Below are 21,047 nucleotides of genomic sequence, written 5' to 3' on the forward strand. Positions count from 1 at the left end.
TCAAAAATTGTTAGATTTCAATGGTTTTCTATAAACATTGAAAATTTCAAAAATATTCAAAAATATCATATATAACAAAAATTTTAATATCCATAATGAAAATTTGAAATTTGAAATAATTTTAAGCTTTTATTTGAAAAATGTCTGTATCTCGTATGATAATAAAATTATATATTTATTTTTAATATGATTTAACATTTTTTGATTCGTTTTATTTTCGCAATTTTTTCTCGATTTGAAAACAATGAATTTTAATAAATATAAAATCAATGAACAACCCACTTGAAATGAAAATATATCTCTTCGTAAATATAATCTAAATAACATTTGCTTCATTCATCTTGCTAGAAAATACAGATACAATCAGATTACAAACCATTAAGTTCCAAAATACAGATAATTTTTCACTTCATCCCTCAAATAAGCTTCAACCATCAGAGCATGGAACCAATGAACAACTTGAATTAGATAGAGATTATTCTAAAAAATCTATAAAGATTAACTCTGTACTTCAACAACCTAATCTTTTCACAAAAAATAAATATGGACCTTCAACGTCAAAAATGAAAGAAAATAGGAAAAACTCAAGTTCTCCTCATTACAAATCTCCAATGTCAAAGAGCCTAGTCGAAAATACACGTTCTTTATCTTCGAAAAATTCTAAATCGAAAGTCATTCGTCAGGTTTCACCATCTCCAACTTCTTCGAAGATGCATCCTTCTTTGGATGAAGTCATAAAAGAAGGAAGAGAAGTAATTCGGCAAAGCAAATCGCAAAAACATGCTCATTCGAGCGTATCTATTGAAGACAACGAAGCACGACAAAATGAAAGAGAAAAATTTGCTAAACGTCGAACATCCGATGGATTTTCAGTAGAAATATTCGTCCCTGGAAATGGCACTCCGCACAAATATTCAAGCGGAGCAGACGATCAAATGGTTGAACAAAAACTGGAAGAGCAAAGAATGAAACAGTCAGAGCTGGAAGTTCACAAACAACAAGAACAAACAAGCTCACTTGAGATTTCATCAACTTATTCTGACCAGCGAAAAAGGCACAAATACAGACATCATTTCCACTCTCCTGATCGGTCGGTTGCTGATGGTGACAATGAAGAAAGATTAAAGAGACACAAACGAGGTTCACGTCACCATTCTTCAGCTGCCTCTCTCTCAAGGCCTTTTGGAACACTTTCTGATGCGTCTATTCCGCTGACTCCACTTTCTGTCATTTCATCCTCATCTCATCGGCATTCGCGCAATCAATCAACACCTCGTTCGATTGCGTTGCCTTCGTCATCGACAATAATCACTTCATCCCCAAACACCCCAATTTTGATCAATGCCCCATTCACGTCATCGCCCCAATCACAACACTCACAACACTCACAACACTCACATCATTCACATCATTCAAATCATTCATATCGCTCATATCGTTCACATCATTCAAATCATTCACGCTTCGACATTTCTCAGCACAACACCTCTCCTTCTGATCGCTCTCTCTCCAAAGCACATCGAGAACAGCAATCAGCCATTTACATTATTTCTCCGCCTAAACAGAATGAAGGCACAGCACAGTCACACAAACGAGTCCACCATCACATTCACCGGCATCATCGAACACGCCACAGCCATCCACAGCAAAAGGAGCATTCTCAATCTCCGCAGGACAAAACAACGCAAGCTACTGCCAGCACAAATAGAAAGAGAACAAAAGACGTACAATCATCTCTTTCAACACCCCAAAAGCAAAAAAGCACGCCGCAAAAACAGTCTCCTTCAAAAACGAATCAAAGCGGCCATTCTCATCGCACAATGCAGGGAAGTCCGAAAAAGGACAAAGAATTTGAACTCGAAAGCAGCAATAGGCAAAATAATCGAACAAATAATTTTTCATCGGTAGATTCCCAAAAAACAAGATTATCTCCGCAACATATTGCAAACGATCGCAATTTGCCTCAAAAAGATCTTTCAGACAAAGACTTGCCTGGTCTCTCGATGTTTTTTCCAATTGAGCAATCTCCTGACTTGAAGAAGAAAAGCCAACCACGTAACGGTTCCACTGATCAATCGGATGAACCATCACCATCTTCGTCGCCATCGTCAATCTACTCCAAAAAGCCGTTGATCAACATGCACTTCACAGAAGAGCAGATGAGACAATCTCGCCAAGATCCTTTTGTTCCAAAGGAGAACACAGACTTTTTCCCATGGGCTTTTCGCGAACAGAGCAATGAACAAGGAGTAGACACCAAAGAAGTGGCTGACAAAAATGAAGGAGAAATAAACGAATCAAGTTCAAGCTCAATTGAAACATACACAACAGAAACAGGAGGAGATGAGATGCTTTCCTCTTCTCTGTCTTCTTCATCTGTCTCAACGCCAACTTCTACTTATTCAACAGCTTCATCCGCAACATCGTCTTCTTCCTCTTCTCTTCCCTCTTCAACTCCAACGAATCTGCCTCGTCCGTTTTCACGCGATGAGATGATGCCTCTTTCTTCGTTCAATCCTCGTTCTGCTTCTCAGCCTTTTTATTCTGCGCCAACACGAACATCTCCTCAGGCTTACCCTCTTTTGTCGCCATCTCACCCGCCTTATCCAACTTCACCACTGCCATTTCAGCCCTTTCCCGGACGTTTTCCTCCTCCTTCGCCTTCTCAAATCCCGTGGAGCCAGTTTCCTCCTTATTACACACCTCAGATGCAGAACACTTCGCCCGTTCAGATTCCGCTCAGCGAGCAGCCACCGCGCAATCTCTCACATTTCTCCTCTCGTTCACAGCAGCCATCAAATCATTCATACAATCACCATCATATTGATCATCATGATGATCATCATGACAGCAGTCATCATCATCACCACCACCATCATCACCAGCGATATCGCTCTAAATCTCCTTCTGCTGCATCAACAGATTCTCTGTCTCGTATTCGTTCACGAAACAGTTCTCGCTCTCATTCTCATTCGACATCTGACTCTCGCTCTTATTCACGTTCATACTCTTCTTCAGGCTCATCTCTTTCAGACATCACTTCAAATTCAAAGTTAGATGCACGCAATCACAAACAGCCTTCTTCAAATAAAAGGACATCTGAAACACCATCAAAACAAATAACCATAAAAGATAGCGCTTCTTTTGATGAGCAACAAACAAAGCAAAACGAAAGCCATCAAAATATTGCTGATCTCAAGTCTATGTCAACAAAAGAACTTCAACACACACAAAATACTTTTGATTCTCATCCAACGTCTTCTGATTCGAAAGAAATCGCATCGAACATTTCATTTTCTCAGCTTGTTTTTCAACCACAAATCGGATCAGATGCAAATTCGCTTCATGTTTCGCCTTCTACTTCGGCTTTTATCGAAGAAGAAAAAGAGCAACGAAACGTATTTCATCCAATAGAAGAGCTTCAAATAGCAAACGAGGCTGTGCATTTTGAGAATGCGCGCCAGTCATTTTCTGTTCCAGCTCCGCCTTTCACTTCACCGCAATCGCTGACACTTTCACCATCACCTTCGCAATCGCCTTCTTCTTCACCAACAAGTTCGCTGTTTATGCTTCTGCCTTCAGCAACTCCAAGTCGGGATGCCCTTTTGCTGCCATCTCCAATACACTCTTCTTCAACTCTTTTTCCTGTCTCTTCAACTTTGTCCCTTCCATCGCATTCTCCTTCGCCTTCTCCACTTGCAATGCAGACAGATTCATCCAATCAATCTTCAACTCAGATTTCATCATCATCATATTCATCTTCATCCACTTTAACAGAAATGTCTCTTCCAAAAGTGCCGGAATCAGTTTCATCATTGAAATCGACCTCGCATCACTCTGACGAATTAAACGAAGCTGCTACACAATCACAATCTGTTCAGTTGACAAAATCTCAATCTTTGCCCAGTTTGCGATCACGCTCTCCCTCTCATTCAAAAATAGATTCTATAATTTCATCGCATAATTCTCTTCCTTCTCTTCCTGTGCTGGACACGCCGCTGCTTTCTCATTCTGCGACTCAACATTCTTCTCAAAGCTTATCTCGAGCACTCTCTCTTCCTTCAGTGCCTCTGCTCCCATTAAAATCTTCTTCATCCTCCTTATCAATCCACCCTTCAGCAAGCGCTTCATTTTCTCAAGAGCCACCAAATATGATCTCCTTATCTTCAACAGCAACCGATCCTTCTTTCGACAAGAATTTGCAAATTACAATGGAATTTGCTTCAAAATCGACAAAAGCCCTTTCTTTTGTGTCATCTTCTCAACAGCTGTCAGAAACATTCGAAAAGCACTTTGATGAACTTTCTGATGGATCGACATATCAGCCTTTGCTTCAAACAGAACAAGAAGACAAAGCAACTCCACAAGAAATAGAAGGAACTCAATCATCACCATCAATTCTATCAAAAAATGAACAGCAAAAAACCGATTTTGTAACGGCAGCATTTCCTTCAATACTTTACTCATCTGCAAAAGACATTGATCATCTTCCTAACTCAACTGCAAATTCTGCTTCTTCTTCAAAAGAAGCAAACAAAACATTCGAAAAAGAAGAAAAAATCGAGAAAAAGGATCAGTCTGCGCAAACATCAAGCACAAACATACCACAATTGTCGAAAGAAGAACACATACGCAGCAACACACCATTCGATGCTTCAATTCTTCCAAATGATGACAAAGCAACAGATCTTTTGACGGCACAGCTTCGATCTGCGTTCTTCCACAGTTCAACATCTCCACCGCAAATGTCACAGGAGCAATTGCCTATTTCATTTTCCCAGTCGCCCATGGCCCCTCTGCTTGCTCCCTCTTCCTTTTCTGAAATTCCCTCGCTCGTCTCTTCTGAGACACTCGAGCAAATTAGGCATCTTCCACCAGGAACTGCTCCATCGCCTACTTTGGAGCTTCTCATACCTTCCAGCTCTTTGGCCTCTCTGAAGTTTCCTCCTGTTTCATATTCGACTGCCACCTCTTCTGCCACAACAGTCCTTGTGCCTCCTCCAACTCCTTTGTCAGTTCCTCTTTCTAAGCAATTCTGTTTGACTGAGTCAACAGTTGCAATGTTGAAGAAAGTGTCCGAATTAACCTCTTCAGATTCCATTTTAGAAGAGAATGCTGCCTCTTCAGCTGAAGAAAAGACAGAATGTGAAGCAAATGTTAAGACAGATAAAAAGGCAGAAAACGATGCAAAACCTGATTACGATAGAAATGCAGCAAAAGCAATTGACATGGATATATCAAAAATCAAAGATTATGCACCATTTTTCAAAAAGACCGTTTCTGACAGAAGAAACGGCCAGACACCACCGATGACCTCAAACACTGTGCACACAGTGAACTTCTCAGATATGGAAGCAGTGACACTAACCGACGACGAAGACTTGCTTTCGTGTTTGCGGAACAATCAATTTTCATTTTCGCCTTCAACACCAACACCGTCTTCGGCGAGGGCGTTTCGGACAATGTTTACTCCATCTGAGATGTCCATCAGCGGAGACAAAGCATTCAGCACAACAGACGGAACAAAAAGTGACAGTCGGACTCCCTCAGACCGAAGGAAAAGAGAAAGAGGACAACGCTCGCCTTCTTCGCTTTCTAAGCTCAAAATGCCAGATGATCTTCTTTTTGAGCAAATGCACCACAGTTCGCGGACACTTCCTCAGATTGAAAACTTTCCAGCTCACACATCGTCGCCTGTCATCCACATGCTGGCGCATTCTCACACACATCACCCGACCATCTCACGTTCAGGCGCTGGATCAGTCGGCTTGTCGTTCGAGGCAGCATATTCACCGACATTTGCCTCGACACCAATTTCATCTGCATCAACTTCGTATGTCTCATTCCCAATTCAAAGCGTGCCTTCAACAGCTTCGTTTTCTTCAGACAGTTCTTCGCAGAGTGATAAAATCAATGCTTCTTCTTCCCTTCAGCAGCGCAAGCTGTCCATCGTGGATGAAGAGAAAGGGGAGGCTAAAGAGGTACAAAAGGAAAATGAAGCAACACAGACGGATCCAATGAATGAACATGCTGTACCGTATCCACATTACAAGAACACGATTTTTAAGTCAGCCTGGTCGTCGCCTCACTTCCAAGCTCAGCTGCTTCCAAAGAATTGGCACGAGCTTGTTGTATCTCAGTCGACTCCTTCATTCTCATTTTTCCCGTTTCAAAAGTCCAAAAGCTTTGATCAGTCAGAAAATGGAACGAATAAACAAAGCCAGAAAATGGAAGAGACTCAACAGACACAAATCGAAGAATTGCAAGAATCTCAACAAACTTCGCTACAAGATACGAACAAGAGTCAACAGCAAGAAACACTTCAAAGCTCAAAAGGAAAACAGAATGAAGATGAAAAACTAGTTTCAGAACAGGAATTACAACAAAAAGATTCAATTTCGGACTCTGCACAAGAAACTCAGAGTCTTCATCATCTGTTGCACAGTCAAAGTCTGACTATTGCCCCATCTCCAAATTCAACTGCCAACATCTCTTCTGCAAGCTCTTCTTTATTGCCAACAATAAGTTCTGAAGATCGAGGCAACCTGAATGCAACGCAAAATGATTTTTCTCGCACCCTCACTTCCACTTCAGACACAATTCCGCTCAGCACAACAGAAAGAGAAACAAGAACAGTGGCTCTTCAGCTTCTATCTCCAATAGACGATCAATCGATGACTCAAACATCAGCCTTCCCGCAGTTTGCTGAAACGACAACGCTTCCCCTGGAACAGGCACATCTCATAGAACAGCCTGTTGATTCCTCTGCTTCTTCATCTTCTTCCTCTTCCTCATCTTCCTCTTCAATTTCTCCTCCTTCATCTTCTTCTCCACAGCACTCTTCTTCATATGCATCAGAATTGAAATCTGCTGCATGGAATACAATTGCATCACGCAAGGCAACTCGAGTGACCATTCCATCAATCGTTGGGCACTCATCAACACACACATTGCTGTCCGATGAAATGTCGACTGTGACACAGCCGTCACGCCCTTCAACCGCACCTCCAGGATCAGTCTCGTCTTCGGTGCTCTCTCGAATCAACATCTTTGACTCAGCCCCAACACTTTCTTCCATCTCTTCTGTTTCTCTTCAGCCATTGTCACCTCCATTTGCAAGCAAACCTCTTCTTCTTTCAGACATTTTGACTCCACCGCTTTCTTCGATTTCTGTGACGCGTCCCTTGTCTCATTCATTGAACAGAGCACATTCGCATCTCAGCTACAGAAAGACGCTGGAAAAGAGAAGAGAGGCAAGGAAAAAGCGAATGGCACATGGAAGCATTACCCGCTGTGCCACAACTGTTCCTGTATCGATTCAGATGGAAGAATTGCAACAGAAAGAGAAATTGATCACGAAATTGATCCAACAAATGAAAGACTCCAAAAAAGAGAGAAAAGACACGCCAGTCACAGACTCCACAACAGTCGACATGCAATCGACACAAAGTCTTCATAAGGGAAGCGATTTCAATGTTCATCAAGAAGAAAAATCTTTTGAGCATGCAAATTCTTCGCATTCGTTGATTTCATCGATTGAAATACCTCTTCCTATGAGCAGAGAATCGAGCTTGAAAAATGAAAAGTCAAGTCAAAAAGAAGAACTTAAACCAGAAACGCTCTCTGAAGTTTTCTTATCAAAAGGAAAAAGCTTCAATGCAAATGAAGCTTTACAAAATGAGACTGAAGAAATTACAACAGAACCTGCGCAAAATGAATCTCTCCAACATTTAAATTCTGCTTCGTCGGAGTTTCCAGAATCTTCAGAAATGAAGCAAGATGAATCTCAGCATCAATCAGAAGACGAGGATGAGGTCCGATCTAATTCTCAATTCACAGATGAAATGCAAAAACATTCGCTTCAACATTATCAGACATCTCCACTGCCTTTGGCAGAAGCCTCACCTTCTTTAGGAACATACTCCTCATCGCAGCATCTTGTTACACCGAAGCACTCATATGTTCATCTCCACTCGTCGCTTGTGCATCTCGCAGAACAAGTCAAAGTGCTCTGCTCTTCTCTTCAGTCATCTCCTTATTCATCACAATCAAACCTTTCACAGAAGTCTTTGCAAGAAATACCTTCGGAAAAATCAAAAATATTACCCACAACTAAAACGCCAAGTCGGATTGCTTCGCTTCATTCGAGTATGCCTGCATCTTCCTTCTGGGCTCTTCCATCGTCTTCTCTCTCTCGTATGCTGTCATCCACTTCTGTTCAAAGCTCATTAGCCAGTTTAGATGAAAAAGACAATGACAATGAAGGAAATGATATTACCAGAGAAGAAAAGAACCCAGCACCACACCAAACAGATCCGTTCAAAAAATCACAAAACGGTGATGATTTTCGATCACGTTTCACATTGTCTTTTGATTACGATGATATGTTTGCAGAAGAGTTGCGAAATGACAGCACGAGCGAACTATTTAAAGTTGAAAAGATTAAGCAAGAAGATAAACATCAGGAAGAATCGAAACAAAAGCAAACACTTGAAGTGCCTCAGCAAAAAGAAAAGGATTTTGAAAGTTCTTGTAAAGATACAGCTGACAAGGAATCTGAAAATTCTGAATTGCTCAATGAAAAATCAGATTCAACTGAAGAAAGTGCAAGAATGTGTGAACAAGAGGCTGAATCTTCGCAAACATTTAATAAAGAATTCGAAAGACAATCAGATTCCACAAGTGATTATTCTTTGAAGAGTGCAAGCGATTCAATGAATTTCAGTCAGCGTAATTCCAGTAAGGAATTGGAGATGGACGAAGTTAAATCGAGTGATAAAAACAGTAAAAGTGACATTTGTCCTAATGAGCAAGAAAGTATTATGAACATTCAAATTGTTCCATACGAATCTGCTTATCACTCGAAAGACACACTTGAAGAAATACATCCAATCGTTGAGGCAAAAGAAATGAGTGATGAGCTCGATCACCCTGATCCAATCGAAGCAGATACAAAAAATGACAATGAAGTTGAGGAAGAAGCAGAAGAAATAAAAGATATAGAAAACGAAGAGAAAGAGGGTTCTTTATCAGATAAATCAACTGTGAAAGACCACCAATCGTTTGATGAATACTTTCGATTACTCGAATCAAATGAGGACAACAATTCAAAAACAGCGAATGAGCAAACAGTTGAGGAGGATTTAACTCAGATCGAGACAGTTGACAAGGATTATGGCAATTCTATCGCCGAACAGAAGCAAAGATCGGAAGGAAATCAGTTATTAGAACAAAATGATGAAAAAAAGAAAATAATTTTGAGCAAAAAATCTGATGTCATTGATGAGCAAAGGCAAAGTGAAGCAGACATAATGATTGAACAAGATTCCGATGAAGATGAAAACATAAACTTCGTTGATTTAATTCTGAAAAGAATAGACGAAAAGAAAAAGAAACAAGAAAGCATCATCGCGGAGAGCGTTAAAACAGAGAAGACAAACAACAATGAGCCATTCCCCAGCAATACTTTCACCGAAGATAAAGTCGAACAGAATCCTGTTCAGCTGTTATCGTTTGCAGAAAGTCTGACGAAACAAGACGACAAATCCGAAGATAATCAACAAGACACAACAGAACCAAGCAAAATAGATGATGAAAGAACAAAAGAAGTTTCATTGCAAAGCCAAGAATCTGATAATATAAGTGTTGCTTTTGAAAAGAAGACACAGTTTGAATCAGAATATTCAACATGTCATGCATCAGCTATTGAAGATGAAAAAGAAAAGTACGTTGAAAATAAAGATGACATTCAAAAAGATGAGATTGAAAGCGAAGAATTTGAAAATAAAAGACCAATTTCCGATGGAAGTACAATTATTCATTCTATTGTTGAAAATTTTAGCGATAAATCTGGAGATGATCAAACAAATTTGAGTTCATTTTCCTCTCAGCATTCATTTGCTTCTCGACAACATTCAGAAGAGACATCAACAACAAAATCTGAACATCAAAACGAAGAAGAAGAAATAGAGCAAAACGAAATTGATCACAGAAAATTTTCATTTCCAGAACAAATAATTGAAGCTGAAAAACACTTTGACCAGGAACATGATTTTGACAATGAAGGAACAAGTGAAATTCATCAGGCAAGCCACGAACATGATGTTGAAGATAAAGCAGATCGCATTCAAGAATTAGAAGAATGCGGAAAAATGAAAGTCCCAGAAGAGGATAATTACAATGAGTTAAACGTCTTTTCGGTACAAACGGAGAAATTCGAAGAAGAAAAAGAATCTACTATTGAAGAGGAAAAAGAACATGAAACGAACGAAAGGACAGAGGAAGCAGAAGAACTTTTGATGTTCTCTGCTTCAACGACTTCAACAGATAATTCTGCTCTTTCTGGTGAAGAACAAAAGACTGAATCAAACAATAGCGATGAAATCAGCAAAGAGAATTTGATAAACGAACCTACGTTTGAAGAGTCAATGGTTAAAGATGAAAAAACAGAATTTTTGAGAAGTCTACTTTCTTCTCACAGCGTTTCATCAAAAATGGAGCAATTCTCAGATAAAGATGATGAGCCAAGCGCAAGAACGAAAGAGGAAGATGAAACGAAAGAAATGGAAAATGAGTTCAATAAAAGTAATAGTTTAACCCCAGTAAATGAAACAACAAACACAAATGAAAAGATCGATGTTGATTCAAAAGAAATGCAATTTGATCTTTCCGGAGAATCAAAAGAATTCGAACCTCCTCTTCAATCAAAAGGCAAGAACGAAGATGAAAAAAACACTTTTGAATTAAGTCATCCTTCTCAAAGCCAAAGCGATACTTTTATCGCTTTCACAGAAGAAGAGCATAATCTTATTATTCAGCAAGATCCAGCACAAAATGAAAAGAAAGAAAATGGGACATTTTCCAAGAAAAAGCTTGATTTAAGAGAAAGCAAAGATCCTTTGCAAACTTTGGCTTCAAATGAGGAAAAGAATGAAAATATAAAAAAAGACGATTCATTCCAAAAATCCGAATATTTGAAAGGTTTTTATCAAGAACAAGAGAGCTCTATCGCCGAATGTGAAAGAAGGAAAGAAGAACAAAATGAAAACGATGAAATTGAGAATGCTGAAAATTTGAGTTTGAACAAATTTGAAGCAGTGATTGACGAGCACATTGAAGAAAAAAGAATTGAAGAAGGAAAAACAAAAGAAGTTATAGAGGAAGAATCCGAAGACGAAGAAATTTCTGAAGAAATGAAAAATTGTCCAGCCAAAAGTAGTTTGAATGATTTATTGCAGAAACAAAGATCGAGTTTCACAAATGTTAAAGCGGAAAATGAACTTATAAAAACAAATGAACTCATTTCAAATGAAGAAACAAGAGAAAATGAACAAATCCGTGGAGAAGAAGAAACTATAAAGCAATTGCTAGATTTTACAATTGAAAGCCCAGATGCAGAAGTCGAGGAAACTCATTCTGAGGGTAATAAAAACAGAGATAATGTGATCAAAGAAGAGAATGATTCAAAGCTTGATCATTTGGATGCTATTCGAAGAGAAGCTTTAAGAGTTGTTAAACAAATTGATGAAGAGGAAGAAAAAGAGGAAGAGATCATAAACATAGCAAAAGAAGCTGAAACAGAAAAGGACGCATTTTCTGAATATTTGGATGATATCTTAGATTTGATTAATAACCATAAGAAATCAATTCCTGAGCAAATTCTAAGCAGCGTGGATGAATTGACTGAGGAACCACGGACACATTTTGAGGAGGAAAAGAAAGATGAAAATGATTTTGATCATATACTCGAAAAGGAAAAAGAAAAGGAGCTTTTCGAAAGCGCAAGCGAAAACGATCATTGCCAATTGATGGGCATTCTCGAAAGCAAAAAAGAAGAATTGGACGAAAATGTGGATGAAAAAGTTGAGAATCAAATTGATGAATTACTGAAAGATTTATCTCTCTGGAATAGAAATATTAAAGACAGCAGCCAAATTGAAGATATTAGCGAAGAAAATAAATCCTTGTCCAGCAATAAAAGTGAGTCTGCTGAAGCAATAAGAATTGCTGAAACAACTGTTGCAGAAGAGAATATTTATGAAAATGAGAAACTTGATGTGGATGAACAGAAAACTGAAGCATCAACTACAAAAGAATTTTCAACCGAAATACCAAAAGATTTAAAAAAAGATGATCAAAAGTTAGTTACAAAATCAAGCATAAGTTCGTTTAAAGAGTTTTCAAGTATTTCAAAAGATGAGGAAAATGAGAATTCTGAAGCTGCTGGAGAAATAGGAACTTTTGAAATAGCTGAATCAAATGAAAATTATTCGAATGGTGCATCAGATGCACCAACTACAGAAATTGCAACAGAAGAGAGTAACATGAATACCACCACAGAGAATGAATGGAAGAAAGAAGAGTCCAACGAAAGTGGTATTGATATTGATTCGATCCTCAGAGAATTTGAAGAAAAAGAGGAAAGCAGAAAAGAAGAAAATTACAGGAAAACTCTTTCTCAAATTGAATTGCCAGGTGAGTGTCAGTCTTCTGCAGACAAGTTTGATGAATCCTTCTTTTGCAGTGAATGCCATTCACCAACATTTGAAAACAGAGAAAATGAAAAACTTCAGATCCTTAATGAAAATGCCAAAAATGATAATCAGATTAAAAATGATACAAAACTTGAAATTGAAAAGAATGAAGAAAAGATTCTGGCTGGGAAAAAAGAGTCTTATGTGGAAGAGAAAATTGGAGCAAATGATTCTGTGACTCAATCACCAAGAAAAGAGGAAGATGAAACAGACGCTTCATTGCCATCATTTTCCTCCAAAGAGATGGAATTTAGCAGAGAAGATGATGCCATATCATCATCTGAAGAGTGCTCCAGTGAAAAAATACTTGAAGCAAATGAAAATAACACAGAAGTGAAAGAAGAGAAAATGAAATTGGAGACAGAAAAAGAAAATGAATGCAGCAAAGAAATGGAACAAAAGGAAAAAATTGAGAAACAAGAAATTGAAGATGAAAATGATGATGATGATGAATCGGAATCAATGCCCTCGGAGAAGACAAAAGAAGAGACAACAGAAAATTCAAAAGAGACTCTTACAAAAGAGAATGATACGAAACAACATGAAAGAGAAGAAAATGACAAGGAAATATTTGACAACGATGATGATGAGAACGCGGAGACATTTTTGCTTCCATCTGACGAGCAAACATTTACAGATGAATTGATGCTCAGACAACAGGATGAGGCCAAATGCGAAACAGAAAAGCAAGACGATCAAGAAATTGTCGAATTAGATCAGAAAGAAAACAATAAGACTTTTTCAAATGAAATTCAAAATCAAAACAATAACCAGGCCCAGAAAAATGAACCATATAATGATGAAGGAGAGAGTTGCCATAAAGAGCAAGAGAAAAAAGGAACTGTAAAGCGCATAACAGAAGAGACTTCAAGGCTCAAGCAGCAAATCCAGAAAAATCAAGAAAAAGAAGCCGAACTTCGAAAGATTTTGGAAGAAGAAAGAAAAGAAAACGAGAAACTTCTCAAGCTTTTTGCCTTGCACACAAGAAACAAACGGGAAGATGTTATGCAAGAAAGAGCAAATGAAACTGAAAAAGAATCAACAGAAGATGACCAAGAAAATGCGTTCAATCTTTTTATGAGTAAAAATGATTATACAAAAGACAATAATGAAAATATCAGCGAAAAATCATCTGAAAACATTTATGAAAAAGAGGAGAATGAAATAAGTACATTTCAACAGAATTGCTTTTCCAAAGAAATTAATGAAAGAGTGTCACAAAATCACCTGGAAGATGAAAGAGAAGTCTTTGAAGAGGAAGAAGAAGGGGAGGAAGAAGAGGAAGAGGAAGAAGAAGAGGAAGAAGAGGAAGAAGAAGAAGAAGAAGAAGAAATGGCAGTTAAAGACGAGGATGAAATGAATGAAAAAGGAAGCAGCATGGAACCCAGTGAAGTTGATGAAGAAAAAGACATTAAAGAATATTTCGATGAAAGTACTTTTAAAAGATTAAGTGAAGAGAAAACTGATGATCAAGAAGCTTTTTCTTCCCAGAACTCAATTCGTTCATTTTTGTCTCCTTCATCAACTTCATCACTAAATAAGGATGAATCTCAGATGCCATATCAAATCCTAGCTCCCAAGACCCAACAACTTTCTTCTGATAATATTCCATTTTCAGGCTCAAACTCATTTTCTTCTTCTTTCTCTTCATCTCGTCTTTTCCCTCGTCAATTTGAAGGTACTTGTCCTTCAAGGTTTTCATCTTCCCGGACCGCAAAGTATGTGTCTTCTCTTTCTTTCCCTCTTTCTTCAATATCGTCCTCTTCAACATCTACGCCTTATTCGTCTTTATTTGATGCCTTATCAACTAACACTGGAAGTACGCCAACACATTTTCTTTCATCGAATAAGTCATTATTCGCTAAATCTTTTAAATAATTTATGTAGCATTTTTTTCTTTTTATTTCATGAATAAGCTTTATTATTCATTCCATTTTAATTATTTATTATGTTAATAAAGGTTCTTTGGATCAAAATATTTCAAGAAGTCGATATTTCATGCGACTGTTTCTTTTTCTTATTTTGTTTTCTTTTATAAAATCAAAGGTATACAATATCTCAATATTTTATCATATTTTCGAATGCTTTTATTTCAAATAAATATAAATTGAAGGTTTTTTTCTTTGAACCCTTTGACGATGATACTTTGGGATTAAAATGGATACCGTCAAAATCACCACATTTTAATGGAACATGGTCAATTGAAGAAAGAAAAAATGAAGTGTATGAACTTGGAGATAAAGGTATCATCATTCTTTCAAAAAATCATCTGCTTATCGCTTTGTTCACAATTGTCTGCAACAATTTTTTTATCTTAAGGACTTGTAATGAAGTCTCCAAAATCATTTCACGGAATTACTGCACGCGCTAACATCAATCCAGAAAATAGAGATTTTGTTCTTCAAGTTTGCGAAAGCTTTATTTTTAGTTTTGCTCTTTATTTTTTTCGTTTTATTTTGTAAAAATAGTATGATGTCAAACTCCAAGAAACGCCATATGCTTGCGGTGGAGCATATATTAAATTATTCGGAGGACTTTTTGAACAAGAAGTTTTTGATGAGAAAACAAGATATCTAATAATGTTTGGTCCTGACAGATGTGGAGCCACAAATCAAGTACATTTCATTTTACAAAAGAAGAATGCTATTTCTGGGGAATGGGTCGAGCATAAGCTCGCAAATCCTCCACAAGGAAAATTTGATAATCTTACTCATGTTTATACGCTGGTTTTAAAGACAGACGAAACATTCAAAATTAAAATAGATTCAAAAACTGTAGCAGAAGGAATGCTCAATGATTCGACACTATTTGATCCACCATTTCAGCCTCCTCTCATGATAGATGATCCAAGTGACAAAAAGCCTAGCGACTGGGAGGATGAGAAAGAAATTGATGATCCAGAAGATATAAAGCCAGAATATTGGGACGAAGATGAACCAGAATTTATATTAGATCCATTTTCTCGCAAGCCAGATAGCTGGGATGAAGATCAGCCGTTTTATATTCCTGATCCCAATGCAACAAAGCCCGAATTGTGGGACGACGAGAAGGATGGCCAGTGGGAAGCTCCGATGATTGAGAATCCTGAGTGCATGGCACACGGCTGCGGGCCATGGACGCCGATATACGTGAAGAACCCGCGCTTTCTTGGGAAGTTTGTACCGCGGAAGATTCCGAACCCGAAGTACATTGGAGAGTGGAAGCCGCGAAAGATTGACAACCCGAACTATTATGTGCCTCGCCAGCTGCATCAGCTGCAGGCAATACGAGCAGTCGGGTTTGATGTCCTCAGCGACACGAAGGATGTCCTCTTTGACAATGTGCTTATTTGTGATGATGAGAAGGAGGCTGCGAAGATTGTGGAAGAAAGGTGGATTCCTCGCTATGCTGCTGAATACAAAGACTGGAAGAAAAAAGCACAGATCAACGAGAATGCAGAACTGAAGATAAAATTGAAGAGGATTATGAGAACAGAAGGATTAAAGAACAAATTGAAGATGGGAGGAGAGCTGTTGCTTGAGTGGGGGTCAGACCATTATGTGAAGCTGATGTGTCTGGTCTCCTTTGCCACACTGCTGGTGACTGTTCCAATTGCAGTGTGTGTTGTGATTGCTATCGAAAGACACGATGACAGAGTCGAAAGAGAGAGATGGGAAATGGAGCAGAAGATGCTGCAACAACAGAAAATAGACATGAAAAAGAGAAAAGAAGAAGGAGAGAAACAGAAAGAAAAAGAAGAGGGCTCACACAAAGAAAAGGCTGAAAGTGCGAATGAAGATGAAGAAGCTGAAGCACAAGAAGCAAGAGAAAAGGCGAATATCATCGAAGGCCGCATGCTGATGAGGGAAGCCGAGCAAAAAGAACAAGAAATAAAAAAGAAAAGAATCGAAGAATTACTGAAAATAGCAACTGTTCCAAAAGAGCAAAAGACACAAACAAAAAAAGACGAAGAAGATGAAGGAAAGAAACAAAAACCAAAAAAGGAAACCAAACAAAAAGCACCTGCAAAAGTGAAGGAAGCGGAAAAATCACGAATTGTAGAAAAAGAGGAAGAAAAAGAGCCAACACAGAGAAAAGTTAAGGGAAAAAAAGGAAAAGGGAAGCAATAGTCTTCTTCCATTTCTGGCACTTCTTGTTTCTGCTTTCTTTTTGTCTTCTCTTCTTGTTGGTGTTTTTTGTTTTGTATCTTTTCATCAAAGCGAACGCATCCATATACACTTCGCATCTTCAGGAGTTTTTATGAGTATATTTTTTTATCGAATGAAGCATTCAAATAGGCGGAGACTTGTGTCGTGGAGGATGTGCAGAAGAAGAAGACCATGCTGATGCTGACAAATCAGACTGGTGAGGAAGAACGTAATCTGCAATGGATCTATAGAAAAAAGCGAATTACAGACAAAAAAAAATTCAAAAAAAAAAGTATTTTCATTTAATGAGTATTGAAGAGCATTCATAGTGATATTGAGTTTTATACATTTTCTGTTTTGGCAAAGTTTCGTTGTATGCTTTTTCTGATTCCCAATCAATTTGATCCTTCGGTGTTTTCTCAAGATTTTCAAGCCTTTGCTAAAAGGATAAAAATTGTAATACGTTTAAAGATGAAATAAATAAATAAAAGTTATTTGACATACTGTCATCGATTCAAGGAGCATTTTCCCCAAAGATGATTCATTTTTTTCAGCTGACTGTGAAGACGAGGAGGATGAAGATAATTCCGAGGAAGAGGCATCGAAAGAAACAAGGTGCTCGCACATTGAACGGAACACTTCGTCTGCCGATTGCAAAAGATCTGTGGGAATACTGTTTCGCTTTGCTAACCCCGCAACTGACTAAAATGAAATAGAAAGTGAAATAAATAGTTTTAATGCTGAAACGTTCACAAAAAAGCTTCAAAAACCATATCTTTAATATGCACCCATGGAAGTGTTCCCGTTGAAAGTTCTATTAAAATGAAGAGTGCAGACCAATAATCATCAACTTGGGTTGGAGTCTGTGAAGTATTAAGAATTTTCAGAAAATATATTGTTCAAAAATAAAAAAATGTGTGAAGAAGAGTTCAAAAATAAGAACAACGTACAGCTCCTAGATGAACCGAAACTGATGTGTAACGGTGCTTGGGAAATTCTTTGAGAGGAGGGAGTGACAAACATTTACTTTGATTTTGATTTTCAACGGAGCATCCAAAATCAATAAGAACTAAATGCTCAGAAATATCTTTTTCTTTTGAAAATAAAAAATTGTTCTAAGATAATTTGAGATTTTAAAAAAAGGTATTCGTTAAAATAAAGTAATACTGGTTTAATATCACAATGCACAAGTCCATTTTGATGGAATGATTCGAGAGATAAAAACATTTGAATTCCGATTTTCAATGTTGAAATCAATGTCAAGCGCCCTCCTAATCTTTTCACTCGATCAGAGAGAGATTCACCAAGAAGAGGTTGAATCAAATACGAAAGCTTTTCTTCGTTCTTTCCAAACTCGATGATTTCTTGGATCCATTTGCTTTTGCAAATGTGTTGCGACACTATCCATTCTCTCTCAATCATTGATGAAAATGCATCTGAAATTGCAACTTTTGCTGCATATTCTTGAATTTGTATTTTCTCATTTTGTGAGCCTTCAGCATCAAAATATACCAAAAATACTGTTGCATGCGCTCCAAAGCCTAATGTTTTTTTGATATTATATCTTCCAAATTTCTCCTCAGCCATTTAATCCCATGAAATGAAAGAAAAAAAATAATGAAGTGAACCAAAAGAAGTTTTTTTTATTTTTCATTCGTGAAAAACTTGCTTTTTACCCCCTCCAGATTGAATTTCATTTTCAATAATTTGATTTGCCTCTTTTGAACTTAGTCCGTCAGTTGATTGAAGAAGATCCCAAATTGTGATAGTGTCTTGAACTTTATTTGTCAAAATCCAAACAATTCCATTTTCCCCTGAAGCAATTTCAAAGGGAATGTATTTTCCAATAAGAGGAAGAACAGAATTAGAATCCGCAGAAAGTCTAAAAAATAATTGAAAAAATTTTTCAAAAAAGTAAAAAGAAAATGAATTAAATAATCAAACTGTTTTGAAAGACCAGTTGAACAACGAAATGTCGTTCCTTCTTCTAAAACGCCTAATGGAGATGCACCTTTCGTTTTTGAAATGCAAGACATCGTTGGCTCCATATGCTTGTCGCAATATGTAATTCGCCCAAAAACTGCAGAGCCATACTAAATGGAAAAAAGAATAGCAGAATATCACTTGCTTTAATGTATATATAATTAGATAAATTAGATAACCTTCAATAAATTCTGATTTCTTCGCGTAGCACCTTCAAAAGCAGTTATTGGAAGAAAAGCGTTTTTATAAGAATTAATATCAACAATATATCCTTCATCTCCTTTTCTATCAGTTATAATTCCAACAACGAAATCTCCCAATGATGGATAATACATCTTCGAAGAAGATTCAAGAGTTAAATGATGTTTTGCTGTCTGTGTCAGAATGCCACCAACAGTTACAGTTACATCATCGTCCGTAGAAGTTAATCCTCGGGAAATATAAACATCATGCTGAGATTGCGAAACGTCAGCATACGCTGTCTCCCCAGGTAAAACAAAAGTCATTTAACAAATTTATTTTATAAAGGGTTATATTATGTTTTCGAATTGAATTTTCTTTTTGACAAATATAAAGAAACAAGTGTTTTAAAAATATAAAATTAATCAAAGGTTTTTAATACAAATTTATTTTTTTTTAAAAATACAAGAAAAAAAAATTATTTTTTTAAATATCAACATGAAAAACTTGAATGAAAGATTGGATGCGGATCCGACCATACATTGATTAATCCATCTAACGCACCTGTAAATAATTGTCCTGTTGTCTGTGATACTGAGCACGTAGTTATAGGCCTAAAATGCCCAGTCTGTGAATTACTAACATCTGAAAGAGATAAGTTTGATTTTTTTTTATCTGCATAAATATGGCATTTATTTAAATCAACAGTCTTTAATTCAAAGCCACATGGAATATAAGCTTCATCTAATGAATCAAGAACGGCCATTTGAGTTGTGATTTTTTTATTTTCAGTGTTATAAACGCCAACAGTTGATAACTTCATATCTTGCAATTGCACTGCAGCATCATCCGCATCGTCTCCGTCTGAATCAAAAGCAACTGCAGATAATGAGCTTGATAAATAGCTGGGATCGGTTGTCAGACCTTTCACAGTGAAACGAAGTTGAGGCTTTTCCGAAGAAATGATTGGGAACAGATTCCACATCCGAAGAACTCCATCTTTTCCCAGTGAAAGTAAATCCATTCCGCCGTGGCAAAGACACAAGGATTTAACACCATCTTCGTGAGAAGGTGCACATTCCACAGAATTTTGGGCAAAATTGTCCGTTTTTATCACGCTTTGCGCTGTATTTCTGAGGAGGGATGCTTTTATTGGTGACTTTTTTTGAGCAGAAAATGAAGCTGTGGAAGGGAAGGCTCCGCTTTGTCTCAATGGGGATGTTGATGTCTGATGATTCATAATAAGCTTTTTCTTTATTTCTTGTGCTGATTGCTGAACGCTCTTCTCTCTTCCATCTTCAGCGTCAAAGCACGAAATGGCTCTTGTTGTCCGAAGATCCCAAACACGGATTGAACCATCGTCAGATCCGCTCACGATAATGTTTTCTGTTGCAATGGATTCCAAAGAAGTGAGACATTGTCTTTTCTTGTGCATCGCAGGATACGACCCACCTGCCCAAAGAAGATTTGTAATTGATTGCCGATGGCCTGAAAAAGTGTTAACAAACACTCCCATTCGAACGTCATACAACGAAAACTCTGGCGTTTCTCCTCCAACGCAAAGTATCGGCTCGGAATTTCGAAAAGAAATGGTATTTATGGGTATTGATTGAAACGAAGAAGAAAGAGCAATAGACAAAGTTCTTGTATCCCATATTTCCACCTGTCCATTTGCTGTTCCAGTTGCAACCATTCCATCATCTTGCGGGAAAAATCGGCACACAGATACTTGCCTGTTCTTGATTCTGTTTTATTTTTAAAAAGACTCATTATTTCTTCAATAATTGCATTCATAAAAAGCAAACTTCTGTGATGATTTCACAGGCTTAAGCTCTGTTTCTTGTCGGAACGTGTCAATAATGCAAACGCCTCCTTTTTTCCCAGATGCTGCAAGACTAAACAAATGTTAGCCGTTTTTTGAAAATAAATATTTATCTGCACACAATTGTTGTTTTGTTCCGTCAAAATCACTAGTAGTAACTGGTCCAATGTCAGAAGGAATAGCGACATAGCTTGGTGATAGTTTTAATGATGTTGATCTTGAAATTTTCCGTAATCTTTCCTTATCTGTCAACCATTTTGCATAAAATGGCTTTCGCTTTTCCATGCGATATTCTATTCAAATATCGAAAAATATTTGTTTTTATTCAACATAAAATGCAATCATGAAAACATGCAAATTAATTTCGTTTCCAAAAATCATAACAAACAACAGAAAATCAAG

The 21,047-nt window shown here is 37.4% G+C and overlaps 2 protein-coding genes across 2 annotated transcripts; one reads left to right on the top strand and one right to left on the bottom strand.

Moving 5' to 3' along the window:
- Positions 1-140: 140 nt before the first annotated feature.
- MONOS_8517 (putative calnexin) lies at positions 141-16,806 on the top strand (the record flags this gene model as incomplete). Its single annotated transcript, XM_067878934.1, has 6 exons — positions 141-153; positions 349-14,352; positions 14,494-14,579; positions 14,647-14,776; positions 14,853-14,938; positions 15,002-16,806. 6 exons carry the CDS (start codon positions 141-143, stop codon positions 16,640-16,642), a joined length of 15,960 nt encoding a protein of 5,319 aa, XP_067719732.1. The 3' UTR covers positions 16,643-16,806.
- On the bottom strand, positions 16,803-20,930 carry MONOS_8516 (putative exosome complex component RRP4; the record flags this gene model as incomplete). Its single annotated transcript, XM_067878933.1, has 12 exons — positions 16,803-16,905; positions 17,008-17,099; positions 17,165-17,362; positions 17,431-17,523; positions 17,611-17,775; positions 17,828-18,201; positions 18,337-18,542; positions 18,605-18,753; positions 18,823-19,095; positions 19,365-20,568; positions 20,629-20,718; positions 20,767-20,930. 12 exons carry the CDS (start codon positions 20,928-20,930, stop codon positions 16,803-16,805), a joined length of 3,111 nt encoding a protein of 1,036 aa, XP_067719733.1.
- Between the last annotated feature and the right edge of the window lie 117 nt (positions 20,931-21,047).

This window comes from Monocercomonoides exilis (assembly GCF_001643675.1).
Source record: "Monocercomonoides exilis strain PA203 chromosome Unknown scaffold59-495361, whole genome shotgun sequence".
NCBI lineage: Eukaryota > Preaxostyla > Oxymonadida > Polymastigidae > Monocercomonoides > Monocercomonoides exilis.